The sequence below is a fragment of the Pelodiscus sinensis genome, chromosome 14 (assembly GCF_052426305.1).
Source record: "Pelodiscus sinensis isolate ZL-2025 chromosome 14, ASM5242630v1, whole genome shotgun sequence".
Classification (NCBI taxonomy): Eukaryota; Metazoa; Chordata; order Testudines; family Trionychidae; genus Pelodiscus; species Pelodiscus sinensis.
In genome coordinates this window covers 14,591,237-14,607,511 of record NC_143065.1, presented here as the reverse complement: position 1 = coordinate 14,607,511, position 16,275 = coordinate 14,591,237, and the positions used below count along the sequence as shown (strand labels likewise).

The 16,275-nt window shown below is 40.6% G+C and overlaps 1 protein-coding gene across 1 annotated transcript in view; it reads left to right on the top strand.

Annotated features, from left to right (window-relative positions):
* Positions 1 to 16,275, top strand: part of TMEM266 (transmembrane protein 266) — a 264,791-nt gene that overhangs the window by 171,938 nt on the left and 76,578 nt on the right. Inside the window, exons 6-7 of the mRNA XM_006126238.5 lie at positions 11,541 to 11,597; positions 14,361 to 14,499. Of these exons, the coding sequence (XP_006126300.2) occupies positions 11,541 to 11,597; positions 14,361 to 14,499 (196 nt within the window). The remainder of the gene's footprint in view (positions 1 to 11,540; positions 11,598 to 14,360; positions 14,500 to 16,275) is intronic.

Below are 16,275 nucleotides of genomic sequence, written 5' to 3'. Positions count from 1 at the left end.
CAAACATCCAAGATAAAAACGTTTGTAAAGTTTTGTTTTTTTAAAGGAATTTTTATGATAAGGTGTTCTATTTAAAAGAAGCTCTATCACAAATTGAATATTTTAAGAATGTTTCTGTTTTAAACAATTTAAGTTGACATTGTCCCTGTAAGCCAAAAGGTGATATGTACATGTGTGTTAAATGCTTATATTCAAGTTTACACATCAAAATTGCAATATAGCATGACATCTTCATGATAAAGGCAGAACATCTACAGGTGCAAATCTACTATAGTGATAGAAAATGTTATTTATATATATGTAAATAATAAAATAACAGTGCTTGTCATTTTTGCCTTTTTCTTACAGATACCAGTTTAAGTGGCATTGTATCATATTGCTAGAGTTCATGCTTAAACTTTGGTAAATATCATAATCACAATTCAATGTTAAGTTATTTATATTTTCATTCTTCAAACAAAATGTTCTAATCATTATTTTCTTTTGTCTTTCAGATCCTGCCACAGATTCTGTTTTTTAAATGCTCTGTACAAATATATCACATTAAATATATTTTTGTTTATCCAAGAAATACCTTTTTTTTTATTTAAAATGTTATTTGTATGTGACCCTTTTTTATTCCAGTTTTTCTCTATATTAATTTGTTAAATTTAAAATATTATCTATTGAACTTTGTCTTATGAAGCTCTTTTGAGTTTAGGAATTTTCACAACTACCATGGAAAAGTGTTACCAACATGTGTTTTCTGTAAAGCCCAGAGATTAGTGAGAGAGGGTGATATTAGCTTGCAATTACATTAATTTGCATCGGCTGATGTGTACCAAGAACACTGAAGGTGTATGTTGAGATACACACAGTGTTTGAGACGCATTAACCACGCACTCCTTCCTATATGTCCAAAGAGCAGAACATGAATGCATGGTTAAAAAGACCCCTTTACAACTATTTAAATTAATATTTTAATAAATGTTTTGTTGATGAGGTGTGTAGCCCTGAAGACTGAAGGCATCTATCTACAGAACAAGTAGATGTCAGGCATAGCTCAGCCATGTGTCTATATTTTGTCTCTAGATTATTGGTTGCTTTTCCTTTGATCTCTGTCCAATACTGCCAACAAGGGTACTGATTGTGAGGGTGGTTTCTGTCTTCTGGAAACAGGACAAAGACCCACCAGTTCATTCCAAATATACCACAAAACAGCCATCAAATAATTATATTCAGTAATTGCTGACCTGCACCAATTCACACCAGCAAAATAGAGGAAAACGGACTTCTTGTTTGGCTAGCTATGAGCTAGGCCAGAAGTTGGCAAAAGGGCCTCCGCAGGCCGGATCCAGCCCACCCAGCGAGTTGAGCCGGCCCACGGAGTCCCTGCCACTCCCCCACCCCCAGTCCAGTTAGGATCTGGGGGCGGGGAGAGTGCACAAAGTTTCCTCCGCCATACCCCTGCCATACCCCTGATAGGCCTGAGGTCTCGAGGAGCATAGGAAGTCTTTTCCCACTGCCAGGGGCATGGGTGCTTAGTGGAAAGAGGAGAGTAAAGTGGGGGGCAAAGGGGACCAATCATGGTCTGTGCCTGGGGAAGCACGAAGCATCCTGGCCCTGCCCCCTTCCTTTTGAGGCCCCACCCCTTCTGGTGTGACCCAGTGGCCCTTGCAGTGTGGCTCAGGGCCACTTCAAAAATTATTGGCCCACCCCTGAGCTAGGCATGCCAAAGGGGTCAGTATTGCACCTCGATTAAAAGATTACAAAGAGGAATTTAAAAAGCAGCTACATTATGTGAAAATTCTCTTTTATGCCCCCTAAACAGAGAGTTTTATAAAACCCCTGCTCAGGGTTGTGAGCCAACAAATTATGCTGTAGTGGATATACATTATTATTCTGCAGATAAAATGTCTTTGTGCATTCTATGACCACAGCAAAAATAAATGCAATTTATAAGTAGTTTCTGAGTATTTTTAATAGTGTTCCAATTCCTCATTAACTTAGCATTTCACAACTAGTTTTTAAGCATAGGACAAAATGGGCCAAACTTATCCCTCATGTCATTCCAGTGAAGTCAGTGGATAGCAACAGGAAAAATGTTTCCCAGGATTTCAATGAAGGAATGTTTCCATTTAAATTTCTAATCTGCTGCAGAATTTACTTTGCCTGGCTTTTAACTTACTTGCTGAAACTTTTATGCAAATTCTTGATTAGAAGCTCAGCAGATTTTTTACAGAAGAAACAAATCCTGCCTTATAGACATGCCTTCCAGGACTTCCGTCATAATGCCCTTTGCTAGAAGAGCAATATAGCTGTACACAGACAATCCAGGAAATGTTTGGAATGTTGAGGACAACTTGCTGGTGCAAATGCTGGAGGAGCCAACTAGGGGTCATGGTCCTTTTGACCTGCTGCTCACAAACAGAGAAGAATTGATAAGGGAAGAAGAAGTAGCAACCTGGACAACAGTGACCATGAAATGGTTGAATTTAGGATGCTGACCAAAGGAAGAAAGGAAAGCAGCAAAATAGAGACCCTGGACTTCAGAAAAGCAGATTTTCACTCTCTCAGGAAACTGACAGGCAGGATTCACTGGGAGGTTAATATGAGGGGGACAGGATTCCAGAGAGCTGGCTGTATTTTAAAGAAGCCTTATTGGGAATACAGGAGCAAACCATCCTGATGTGCATAGCAAATATGGCAGGTAACCAGCTTGGCTTAACAGAGAAATCTGTGGTGAGTCGAAACACAAAAACGAAGCTTGCAAGAAGTGGAAACTTGACAGATGACTATGGAGGAGTATAAATACATTGCTTAAGCATGCAGGGGTATAATCAGGAAGGTCAAAGCAGAATTGGAGTTTCTGCCAGCAAAGGAAATGAAGGATAACAAGAAGAGTTTCTACAGGTATGTTATCAATATTCAACTTATTTGTAAATGATCTGGAGAAAGGGGTGGACAGTGAGGTGGCAAAATTTGCAGATAATACTAAACTGCTCAGGGTAGTTAAGACCAAAGCAGACTGTGAAGAGCTTCAAAAAGACCTCACCAAACTAAGTGACTGGGCAACAAAATGGCAAATGAAATTTAATGTTGACAAATGTAAAGTAATGCACATTGGAAAAAATAATCCCAGCTATACATACAATATGATGGGGACTAATTTAGCTGCAGCTATTCAAGAGAGAGATCTTGGTGTCATTCTGGATAGTTCTCTGAAAACATCCACTCAGTGTGCAATGGCAGTCAAAAAAGCAAACAGAATGTTAGGAATCTTTTAAAAAGGATAAAGAATAAAACAGAGAATATCTTATTGTCGCTATATAAAAGCATGGTACACCCAAATCTTGAATATTGCATACAGATGTGGTCACCTCATCTCAAAAAAGATATATTGGCACTGGAAAAGTTTTGGAAAAGGGCAACAGAAGTGATTAGGGGCTTGGAATGGGTCCCATATGAAGAGAGATTAAAAAGACTGGGACTTTTCATTTTAGAAAAGAGGAGACTAAGGGGGGGGGGATATGCTAGAGGTCTATAAAATCATGACTGGTGTGGAAAAAGTGAATAAGGAAAAGTTATTTACTTGTTCCCATAATATAAGAATTAGGGGTCACCAAATGAAATGTAGGTAGCAGGTTTGAAACAAACAAAAGGAAGTTTTTCTTCACACAGTGCATAGTTAATCTGTGGAACTCCTTGCCAGATGATGCTTTGAAGACTAGGACTTAACAGGGTTCAAAAAAGCGAGATAAATTCATAGAGGTTACATCCATCAATGACTATTAGCCACGATGGGTAGGATTGGTGTCCTTAGGTTCTATTTGTCTGGAAATGGATGACAGGAGAGGGATCATGTTATGATTACCTGTTGTGTTCACTCCCTCTGGGGCAGCTGGCATTGTCCACTGTTGGCAGACAGGATACTGGGCTAGATGGACCTTTGGTCTGACCCAGTATGGCTGTTCTTATGTAATAAGAAGGTGGTCTGGCTAAGCATGAGGCCCTTATGGAATGTGCAGACCCACTGACAGAGGGGTAAAGGGGACAACTGCTCTGGGGCCCAGTGATTCAAAAGGGCCTGGAGCCCCAGGACCTTTAAATTGTACCAGAGTTCTGTGTGGCATGCTTCGAGTAGCCCTCAAGACTGGCAGAGGGTGTGGGGGGAGGGGTCAGCATGGCACACTCCAGGCGGTGCTCCAGACTGGCAGCCCCCAGCCCTCTTTCTTCCACCTGAGAACCCACCACTTCTGGGAGCTCAAAGCGGCTCCCACCACACCTTGCCTAAGGGCCCAACGAGTCTGTTGGCCCCGCTGTGAATGGAGAAGGCAATCTAGTGACAGATGATGTGGAAAAAGTACTAATTTCTTTGCCTTGGTCTTCACAGACAGACAGCTCCCAGACTGCTGCACTAGGCAGCACAATATTGGGAGGATCAGCCCTCGACAGTGAAAGAACAGGTTAAGGACTATTTAGAAAAGCTAGACATGAACAAGTCCATAAGGCTGGATCTAATGCATCTGAGAGTGCTGAGAAAGTTGGCTGATGTAATTGTAGAGTCACTGGCCATTATATCTGAAAACTGTTGGGCTATGCCTACACTGCCCCCATTTTGTGCAAAAAATATGCAAATGAGGCAAAGCGTGGAATATCGCTGTACCTCATTTTCATAATTAATGAGGCTCCATTTTTGCTCAAGAGGCTTTTGTGCAAAAAGGAGCCATGTAGGCTCTTGCACACAAAAACCCCTCTTGTGCAAGAGCCGTTCCTCCGCATTTTTTTCAGGAAGAACAGCTCTTGCGCAAGAGGGAGTTTTGCGCAAAAAGGAGCAGCGTAGTCGGCTCCTTTTTGCAGAAAAGCCTCTTGCGCAAAAACGGAGCCTCATTAATTAGGCAAATGAGGCGCAGTAATATTCCACGTTTCACCTCATTTGCATATTTGTTGCGCAAAACGGGGACAGTGTAGACATAGCATTGGTGATCAAGGGAGAGATCCCAGATGATTAAAGAAGGCATATGTAGTGCCCATCTTTAAAAAGAGGAAGAAGAAGGATCTAGGAAATAACAATCCAGTCTGCCTCACATTCCATGGAAAAATCATGGAGCAGGTCCTCAAGGAATTCATTTGGAACAGTTGGAGGAAAGGATGGTCATCAGAAACAGTTAACATGCCCAACCAACCTGATTGCTTTTTATGATGAGATAATTGATTCTACGCATATGGGAAAATGGTGGATGTGATATACTTGACTTTAACAAAGCTTTTGACATAATCTCCCGTAGTATTGCTGGAAAATTAAGGAAGTATGGCCTGGATGAATGGACTATAAGGTGGATAGAAAGCTGGCTTGATTGTTAGGCTCAATGACTAGTGATCAATGGCTCAAAGTCTAATTGGCAGTGTTACTGTCCCAAGGATTGGCCCTGAGGCAAGTTTTGTTCAGCATCTTCATTAATGATCTGGATGAGGGGTTGGTTTGCACCCTCAGCAAGTTTGCAGATGACACTAAGCTAGGAGGTGAGGTAGATACGTTGGAGGGCAAGGATAGGGTCCAGAGTGGCCTAGACAAATTGGGGTATTGGGCCAAAAGAAATCTGATGAGGTTCAACAAATGCAGAGTTTTGAACTTTAGCATGGAAGAATCCCAAGCACTAATACAGGTTGGGGACTGACTGGCTAGGCAGGAGTTCTCCAGAAAAGGATCTGGGAGTACAGTAGACCAGAAGCTAGATGTGAGTCAAGAGTGTGCCCTTGTTGTCAAGAAGATTAATGATATATTTGGCTGCATTAGCAGGAGCATTGCCAGCAGATTGAGGAAAGTGATTATTCCCCTCTATTTGGCACTGGTGAGGCCACATCTGGAGTATTGTATCCAGTTTTGGGACCCCCACTACAGAAAGCATGTGGACAAATTGGAGAGAGTCCAATGGAGGGCAACAAAAATAATTAGGGGCCTGGGGCATGTGTTGTATGAACAAAAGTCGAGGGAACCAGTCTTATTTAGTCTGTAGATGAGAAGAGTGAGGGAGAGATTTGATAGCAGTCTTCAAGCACCTGAAAGGGGTTCCAAAGAGGTTGGCTGTGTCTAGACTGGCCAGTTTTTCCGGAAAATCAGCCGCTTTTCCGGAAAAGCTTGCCAGATGTCTACACTGGCCTCTTGAATTTCCGCAAGAACACTGACGATCTCATGTAAGATTGTCAGTGTTCTTGCGGAAATACTATGCTGCTCCTGTTCAGGCAAAAGCCCTTTTGTGCAAATCATTTGTGCAAGAGGGCCAGTGTAGACAGCATAGTACTGTTTTGCGCAAAAAACCCCCAATGGCTAAAATGGCGATTGGGGCGTTTTTGCTCAAAAGCTCGTCTAGATTAGCACGGACGCTTTTCCACAAAAAGTGCTTTTGCGGAAAAGCCTTCATGCCAATCTAGACTCTCTTTTCTGAAAATGCTTTTAACGGAAAACTTTTCCGTTAAAAGCATTTCCGGAAAATCATGCCAGTCTAGACATAGTCGTTATGTTCAATGGTGGCAGATGACAGAGCAAGAAGCAATAGTTTCAAGTTGCATTGGGGGAAATCTAGATTAGATATTAGGAAAAGCTATTTCACTAGGAAGGTGGTGAATGGGTTGCTTAGAGAGGTAGTGGAATCTCCCTCCTTAGAGGGTTTTTAAGGAAAGGCTTCACAAAGCCCTATCTGGAATGATTTAGTTGGAATTAGTCCTGCTTTGAGCAGGGGATTGGACTAGATGACCTGAGGTCTCTTCTAATCCTAATCTTCTGTGATTCTCTTATTTGATTCTGTTTCTGGGAGGAAATAGGGGGATGGGGCTTTTGAATATTTTTGTTTGTTTGTTTTTCAAATCCTTGTTTTATTGGAGCAAGGACTGAGAACTGTGGCACTTCTAGGACAATTGTGGCATATCAACCAATGTGTGTTTTCAGTGGGAATGCTATGTGATGAAAATGCTGTAAATGCAGGACTATTCAGATGTCCTAAGGCAAGGGTAGGGAACCTGACTTGCCTGGATCAGGCCCCTGAGGCTGGGGTTCTCCCCCAGCATTGGGGAGTCTGCACTGGCATTTTAGCCCTCCCCACCCCCACTATCCCACCGTGGGGCCTGGAGCACACAAATCTACTAGCCTGGGGGTCAGCAGCCCCCGACCCAAAAAAGATTCCCCATTCCTGTTCTAAGGGCATGATATTGAGATTTGTTGAGCACCTACAACTCCAATTGACTTCAGCTCCATATCAGGTTTTGAATTCACTTCTCTGCTCATGGTCCCACATAAAACTGGTGATTGTGGAATTGTTAGAGGAGCTGTTCCTCAGATGGAACCGTATAATGCTATGAAGTTCTTTCTGACAATTGAACAGTTGCAGTCTTGGCCCACAGGTGGTTACGTAACAGGTCAATGTAATGACTCCATGAATGGTCTATCAGTTTACTAAATCTGTGAATCATTTTGGGATCCTTCATGTGAAAAGCTATTTTGCATATCTTCAAAGGGGTAGCTGAATTAGTCTGTAACTAGAAAAACTTAAAAAAGAACAAATAGTCTGGTAGTACTTTAAAGACTAACAAAACATGTAGATGGTATCATGAGCTTTCGTGGGCAAAACCCACTTCTTCAGATGACTGGAGTATTAAAAGTCCAGATCAAAGAATAAATAAGGGGGGGGAAGGATGGAGGGGGAAAGACAGTGAATAGATAGTTACAAGAGGCTGATAAGAACAATTAGTGCCTCCATTTCCTTGGAGGAAAGGCATTCCTTACCTACAGACAACCCCCTAACCTCAAACAAATTCTTTCCTGTAACCAAACAACATGCCTCCATCATAATCATCCAGGAACCCACCCCTGCAATCAGCCCCGGTGCCAGCTCTGTACACACATCTACTCAAGTGATTTCATCACTGGACCCAACTACATCAGCCATTACATCAGGGGCTCATTTAACTACACTTCCATTAATGAGATCTATGCCATCAAATGCCAGCAATGTCCCACTGCCATGTATATTGGTCAAACTGGATAGTCTCTACAGGAAAGAATTAATGGACACAAATCAGATATCTGAAAAGGTATCATACAGAAAGTTCTGGAACTCATGAATGGGTTCCATTAATGGGTTCCAACTCAGAAACCTGTCTAGGAACTCATTAATGGATCTCCAAGTCATTGTGTTGTTTCAGGCCAATTCCACAAGCCAAATACACAGGGAAAGGATGGAACTTTACTTCATTTACAAATTTAATTCTTATCAGATTGGAATGATCAGAGATATCAGCTGGCTCCCGCTACCTTCCACAGCCTAATGATTTAACCAAACAAACAAACAATGGAGGTGCTAATTGTTCTTATCAGCCTCTTGTAACTTGAACAATCTATTCACTGTCTTTTTTCTCCTTTTTTTCTCTTTTTTTCTCTTCTCCCCCTCTTTCCTTATTTATTCTTGGATCTAGACTTTAACACTCCAGTCATCTGAAGAAGTGGGTTTTGCTCATGATACCATCTACATGTTTTGTTAATCTTTAAGGTGCTACTAGACTATTTTTTATTTTATATATGTAGGTTTATTGGCATCAGTTCCTAAGGTGGTTCAAGGTACACTTCCTCAAAGGGGAAAAGGGTAACCACACTAATTATCATGAGTGGCATACTCCCATTCAGTAAAACAGACTCAGATGTCCAATGCCTTGTGAGAGCTATTTTTAAACATATTAGCTAACCCATTTGCCTGCATGGTTACTCAATTACTGATCTGGTTCTTTTAAAAACACTGGGCTGGATTCTTCAATGCCTTGCATCAATGTAGTCATTTATATCTGTGTAACCGGAGTATAAAAGGCTATCTATCAGAATTGGAGCAGTTTCAAGCTCACTTTGCTCAGGTGAAAACAGCTACAGAAAGTGCAAGGCAGTGGATTATCAGGTTTTTGAGTGTGAGCAGTGTTCTATGGAAGAACCCAATGCTAATCTGTAGCTAGGTTACCATTATTGTATTCAGAATCTGATAGCAGCATGAACCTAGAGTTTTTGGCTTTTTAATATATTTGCATTTGGAATGAATAGAAGAGAGAGATATTCACAGACATTTTAATTCTTTATTGTTTTCCCCTGCAAAATTCTGACTCCTTTTCTGGCATGGGCACCTCTCTCACATATCTGCCAAGCTCTTTCTGATTAATTATATTTTTAGACAGGCAGAATAACATTTTGGTATATTTTATAAACCACACATCTATGTTTTAATGCCCCTGTTGTGTGTGATGTACATTTTAATCTGAGTTCTGCTCTGGCACGTGTAGAATGGAGCCTTAACTTTTATATGAATGAAATTATAGTACTTTTTAAAAACAACAAGGAATCCTTAAAGATTAACAGATTTATTTAGACAAAGCTTTTGTAGGTAAAAAAACATTTCATAAGGTGCATCTGGTGAAGTGGTTTTTACCCAGGAAAGCTTATGCCCAAATAAATCTTTTAGTCTTTAACATGCCACATGACTCCTCATTGTTTTTGCAGATACAGATTAACACAGCTACCCTATGAGTAATTTTTAATTTGATTTTTTAAAAATACTATCAGCAGAGAAAAATGGGAAAGATGCTGTTGGAATTTTCATAGGAATCCCTCACTGTTTCATGTTATTTTCACTTATTCCTCTTTTCTAAATAAATACACTAAACTTTTACTGTTTGCTGAGAGGAGGGTGCACACATTCCTCTCCCTCTCCCTCTCCCTCTCCCTCTCTCCTCTCCCCGCACTCTGATTCCCTGGGATTTTAAAATGAAGAAATGCCCCTATGCTTTGTAGAGAGAGAGCAGCAGCCTGGGAACATGTAGGGGTTAATTGTAGAACTGACATACAATTAAAAATATAATTATGATTGATTAATCATGTGATTAAAAATTAATAATGATTAATTGCACTTTTAAACTGTAGTAGAATCCCATTTATTTAAATACTTCAGATATTTTCTGTATTTTCATATATTTTTATTTCAATTAGAAAACGGCATTACAGTGCCCAATTTATATGTATTTTTGATTAAAAATACTTTACTGTAAAAAACAAAAGAAACAGTCTTTTTCAGTTCACCTAATGCAAGTGCACCTAGTGTAATTTCTTTATCATGAAAGTTGAACTTACAAATGTAGAATTATGTACCAAAAAACTGCATTAAAAATAAAACAATGTAAAACTTAAGAGGCTACAAGTCCACTAAGTCTTACTTCTTGTACAGCCAATTGCTCAGAAGAACTATTTTGGTTACAATTTGTAGGAGATAATACTACCTGCTTCTTGTTTACAACATCACCTGAAAGTGAGAACAAGTATTTGCTTGGCACTGTTTTAGCCTGCATCACAAGATATTTACATGCCAGAAGTGCTCAAGATTCATGCGTCCCTTTATGCTTTAGCCATCATTCCAGAGGACATACCTCCATGCTGATGATGGGCTCTGCTGTTTAACAATCCAAAGCAGGATGGACTGATTCATGTTGCTTTTCATCATCTTAGTCACATGCTACCAGTAGAAGATTGATTTTTGTTGTTGTTGTTGTGGTTTGGTTATGTAGTTTTCACTCATCACAGTGTTGCTTTTATAAGACTTCTGAAAACATGTCCCATATCTCATCCCTCTGATTTTGAAGAGCACTTCAGATTTTTAGACCTTGGGTCAAGTGCTGTAGATATTTTTAGAAATCTCACATTGCTGCCATCTTTGCATTTTGTCAAATGTGAATGTGTTCTTAAAATGAAAATGTGCTGTCATCATCTGAGACTTCTATCACATGAAATATAGGCAGAAAGCGGGTAAAACAGAACAGGAGACATAAAATTTTCCCCCAAGGGTGTCAGTCACAAATTTAATTAACATGTTTTTTAACAAGCTTCATTAGCATGAAGGGACACATGACTCTTTAGTGCATCTGGCTTATAAATATCCTGCAATGCTGGCTACTTTAGTGCCATGCGAATGCCTATTCCGACTTTGAGGTGACATTGTAAATAAGAAGTAGGCAGAATTAGTTCCTGCAAATATAAACAAATTTGTTTGTTTTAGTGAAGGCTGAACAAGAAATAGGACCAAGTTGACTTACAGGCTTTAAAGTTTTACATTGCTTTGGTTTTGAGTGTAGTTATGTGGCAAAAATGTTTCTACATTTGTAAGTTGCACTTTCATGATAAAGAGTTTACACAATATAGCATTTGTATGAGGTGATCTGAAAGATATTTTTTTAAGTTTTACAGTGCAATTTTTTGTAAACAAAAATATTAAATGAGTACTGTATACTTTGTATTCTCTATTGTAAGAGAAATCAATATATTTGAAAATGTAAAAAACCATCAAAATATTTAATAAATTTCAAGTGGTATTCTATTGCTTAACAGTGTGATTATTCACTATCAATTTTTTAGTTAATCATATGAATTAACTGTGATGAATTGATACTCCTAATTAATTGTTTTATTAATTCAAAGGGATTTCTGAATGTGTGTGATGTAAATTATAAATTGCTGTCTGTTTCTTAATATTTCTTGTTAGACTATTTTGAGAATTGTGGTTCTTGGCATATGGGATTACATTGAAAACAAAATAGAGGTAAGTAAATATACCACAACCAATACTGTTTACGTGTCAGCATGGAAAAGTAAAAATAATTATTTCTGCAGTGTGTGCTTTAGTTATAGGAATTGGTGCATTTACACTCTGAGATTCTTGCATGTTACTCCCTGCAAGCAAAGATGAAGTGAGATGCAAATTAAACCCTGTCCACAGCAGGAAGTATCAGACTGATGCTGGGTAGAACAGTATTTTAAATAATATGTTTTATTGCAGATTTAGTGTACTTTTGATGACAGATGTGGTTTAACCAAGTTTCCACAATCAAGTTAAAACTAGAGCTGGTAGGAAATTTTCACCAAAAAGAATTTTTGTTGGAAAATGCTATTTTAACAAAACCAAAAATTTTCACTAAATCATAGATTTCAACAAAAATTCATTTTTAGAAAAAGCATTTCAAAAATATTGAAACACCCCATTTAAATATTTTCATAGAATCATAGAATCCTATGGAAGAGTAAGAGACCTCAGGAGGGCATCGAGTCCTACCCCTCTCCCCCTCCCCAGGCCAAGGCAGGACTAACCCTAACAAAATCAACCCAGCCAGGGAGCTTTGTCAAGCCAAAAGTTAAAAACCTCTAGGGCTGGAGATTCCACCGCCTGCCTAGGGAACCCATTCCAGTGCTTGCCCACCCTCCTGGTGAAATAGGTTTTCTTACTATCTAACCTAAACCTCTCCCACTGTAACTTGAGCCCATTGCTCCTTGTTCTGCCGTCTATCACCACTGAGAACTAAAACTTTCAGAACTAAAACTTTAGATTTTTTTTGTTTCAAAAAGATTTGTTGTATCAGTTCTTTTGATTTGGCTTTTCTAGGGTAGAAAAAAATCAAAATCAAAATTTGATCAGTTTTCTAATTAGTTCTAGTGAAAACCTTGGAAAGTCCAAATATATACAGGAAGTCCCTGGGTTACGTACAAGATAGGGATTGTAGGTTTGTTCTTAAGTTGAATTTGTATGTAAGTCGGAACTGGTACATATTGTAGGGGAAACTCTAGCCAAACATTTCTCCAGAGCTCAGTTTTATTCTCCCACACCTCACTTCCCTCAGTCCTTTATTCTCAAGCTGAGGTGTCTGCTGAGAAAAGCTGCTCCGCGTCTCCCTGGTCTGCTGGGGGGAAACAGCTAGTGCGGGGTTGCCTCACCCCATTTGTAAGTAGGGATCCAATGTAAGTCGGATCCATGTAACCCGGGGACTGCCTGTAGACCATTTAAGCTACTGCCCAGACTTGATTCTAGCTGTAGTATAGATAAGGCACAGACTAATCCCCCACAATGCAAAACAGACAAACTCCTGTCCATACTTGTCAAGGAGACCATGGCTAGAACCTGCTGTCAATAATTGTGTTTAAGCCTATTTGTAGCTATTATGGTTCTGACCAAAAGCAGATAACATACATAATTAACAAAATGTCAATTACTTAAGAATTTATATAAAGTGCAACAATAGTGTACACTATAATTTCAGTAATTATAGGATTGCTGTGATAAAATAGGAATTAAATGGAACATAAAACTAATAAACTAAATGCTGTGCAGTTAAGAATAGGAAATCTGGTTTTCATTGCATATAAAGCTACATTTAGAAGTGTACAAACCTTTCATAACTGAACTTCAAACCATTTTATCTGGCTTGCATATTCCAAGTGAGACTTACAGTATAGCTTGGAAGCCAGATGGTATGTAATATTATACTGTACAGCAAAACATCAATTTCAGCAGTTTCATTTTACTTTATAAAGGGAAGTGTATTCCAGCATCCTCCAGATGGTTCTAATGAGGATTATAACTTGTTATTTGCATATTTCTAGTTTGTGTTTATGTTTAAGTCCCGTTTTCCTGTGCAAACGATACGTAAATGAACCTTTATACTGGGACTTTCCACAGAGGCTGGGGGGCACAGAATTCTGCCTAATAATAACTTCCCAGGATGTGCTGGGCCAGCCCAAGCATTATTAGCATTGCCCTCAATTTCATTCTCCCTGTTTTGCCAGTGATTCCATTCTTGACATGCCAATTATCCACGTCTCCCACAGACCTTTCTATTCCTTCTCCCATGTAACCTCCCGCACATAGAATAGCCCTTCTGGAGCTGATTCCCCATGAATCCCCATTGAATCCTCTCCTTATTCAGATCCTCCCTGAAAATCTACATTTGTTGGGACACCTACTGGAAGCTAACCAGATAATAGTGACACTATCATGCTCCATGGGGATAGTCTCTTTAGCTCTGACAAACACAGAACATTCCCGTATTGAATTACCAGGACATTGTGAAGTGCCACCTCATCAGTTTGCTTGTTTGTTTTTCCCCTTTTACTTCATCTCTTTCTCCCTGTGTCTTTTTAAGATGCAAATTCTTTCAGGCAAGGAATGTGTTTGTGCCTCATCTAGTGACTGGTAACGAATACCAACAGTATTACAGCTCCTGGGCTGTAATAGTATTAGGGCACAACTTCTGCGTGGAGATGTTGACCAGTGGATTTGTGAAGCCGCAGGCCACCTTGACCATGCTTCCCTCTCACCTCAAAAAGTGGATGAAGTTACTAAGGAAATTCTGCTTTACAGCTTTCATAGGATGCAGCCTACTCAGCTCACCTCGAAACACACACAGTTTATCATAACTGCACCACTTTTGTTCATTAAAAGCCTTCCAAGGACTCACTAAGGAGGGTGGGAGGTTTTGTGATCCTTAGAAAGCATTTGAAAATGCTATTCATTAACAAATATTTCTCATTTTAGGTATTTGATGGTGCTGTAATAATTTTATCCTTGGCTCCAATGGTGGCCTCTACAGTGGCAAATGGCCCAAGCAGTCCTTGGGATGCCATTAGTCTCATTATAACTCTGCGGATTTGGAGAGTGAAGAGAATTATTGATGGTAAGTGGTAATTCAGCTTGCTGACACAAGAACTGGTTGATTGGTTAAGATAAGGACTAATAACCCTCAGAATTATTTTTAGATAATATTTTTGTTCTTTAAATTTCAAAAGAAATAAACAGATATTTAGTGTTGTGACTCCCACTGATGAGATTGAGTTAATTTTCATGGCTGAATGCCCCATGATCTTTTATGAATTATTTTTTGTCATATACTTTGACAATATCTATCCTGAAAAGAAAATAATGCTGACATGATTCCCTTTCACCATTTACCAAGAGATATCCCTCCCATCTGCTTCAAAATAATTGCTTCCAACCCAATCTTTCTTGCAGCTCCTCTTTGCCTGCCCCAGCATCCTCTATCTTGATCCATTATACTTTCAGTGCCTGCCCTTAGTATAACTTTGTGTCTGATTCCTCATGCTTTTTTGCATCTTTGAAGTTTACCACAAGTGATCCCCAGATCTGTCTCTGCTGTTAATCTGAGCATAATTAGCTGTGTGCCAGGGCTCTTCTATATAGGATTCCAGGACATGCCTCCATTCAGAAGCATTAGGTCAGAGGGGAGCAGCTTGAAGAGTTAAGTTTGTAGAGAACAGGAGTAGAGTCTGAGAGTGGAAACAAGGATTCGAGGAATGGGCTATTAGGCAGAGAGCAGTTAGATCTGTTATCAAACTGTAAATTGTTTTGCTAACAGTGTGGGATTCCAGGATGCAGGGAAGAGGAATGCAGAATGAATGAGTCCAAGGATCACTTTGCTTCTGTGAGAGAAAGAGCATGTCACAGTGGTATTTGTGTTCTAGATACTGAGGACTCCCAAGTTTTAACAGGAGAGCATGTAGCCCTTTGTAGTGAAACAGAGACCAAAGTTCAGGATCTGATTCATGTTGTGAAGAACATCGAGAAATACAATAAAATTTGCATAGTCATTCTGAACAAAGTGAGCATGTCTTAACTGGACTGATAAAGATTTTCAAAGACATAGTTGTCCAACTCCCATTGAAAGTCAAAGGGAGTTATGTGCCTAATTGTCATTTGTACCATTTGAGAATCTCACCGTTAGTTTACTACAGTAAACTTCCGATAATCCGGCACCTTTAGGACCCAGGGGTTGCCAGATTATCAGATATGCCGGACTATCAGAAGGGGGGGCTATGAGGGGTCTGGAGTGGGGTGGGACGGGATGCCACCCCAGACCCCTCATAGCCCCCCCTTACGATAGTCCGGCTCTGCCCCAGGAGTCCCTGATTCAGCCGCTGCTGGTCAGTTTCAGCAGCAGCTGAATCGGGCATGCCTGCAATAGAGCAGCTGGGGTGCTGCTGGGTTGGTCCCGCAGCACCGAGGGGCGGTGCTACGGCACCAACCCAGAAGCACTCCAGCTGCTCTTGGGGATGCCTGGGACAGAGCAGCTGGGGTACTGCCCGGTTTGTCCCATAGCACTGCCCCTCGGGGCTGCGGGACCAACCCGGCAGCACCCCAGCTGCTCTTGGGGACCCCTGGGGCAGAGCAGCTGGAGTGCTGCCAGGTTGGTCCCGCAGCGCCAAAGGACGGCGCTGCGGGACCAACCCGGCAGGACCCCAGCTGCTCTGCACCAGGGGTCCCCGATTCAGCTGCTGCTGAAACAGATCAGCGGCTGATTCCAGGAAGCCCGGGGCAGAGCAGCTCTGTATAGAGGAATTGTATGCAGCTCTGCCCCGGGCTTCCTGGAATCAGCCGCTGATCTGTTTCAGCAGCGGCTGAATCGGGGACCCCTGGGGCAGAGCAGCTCTGCCCC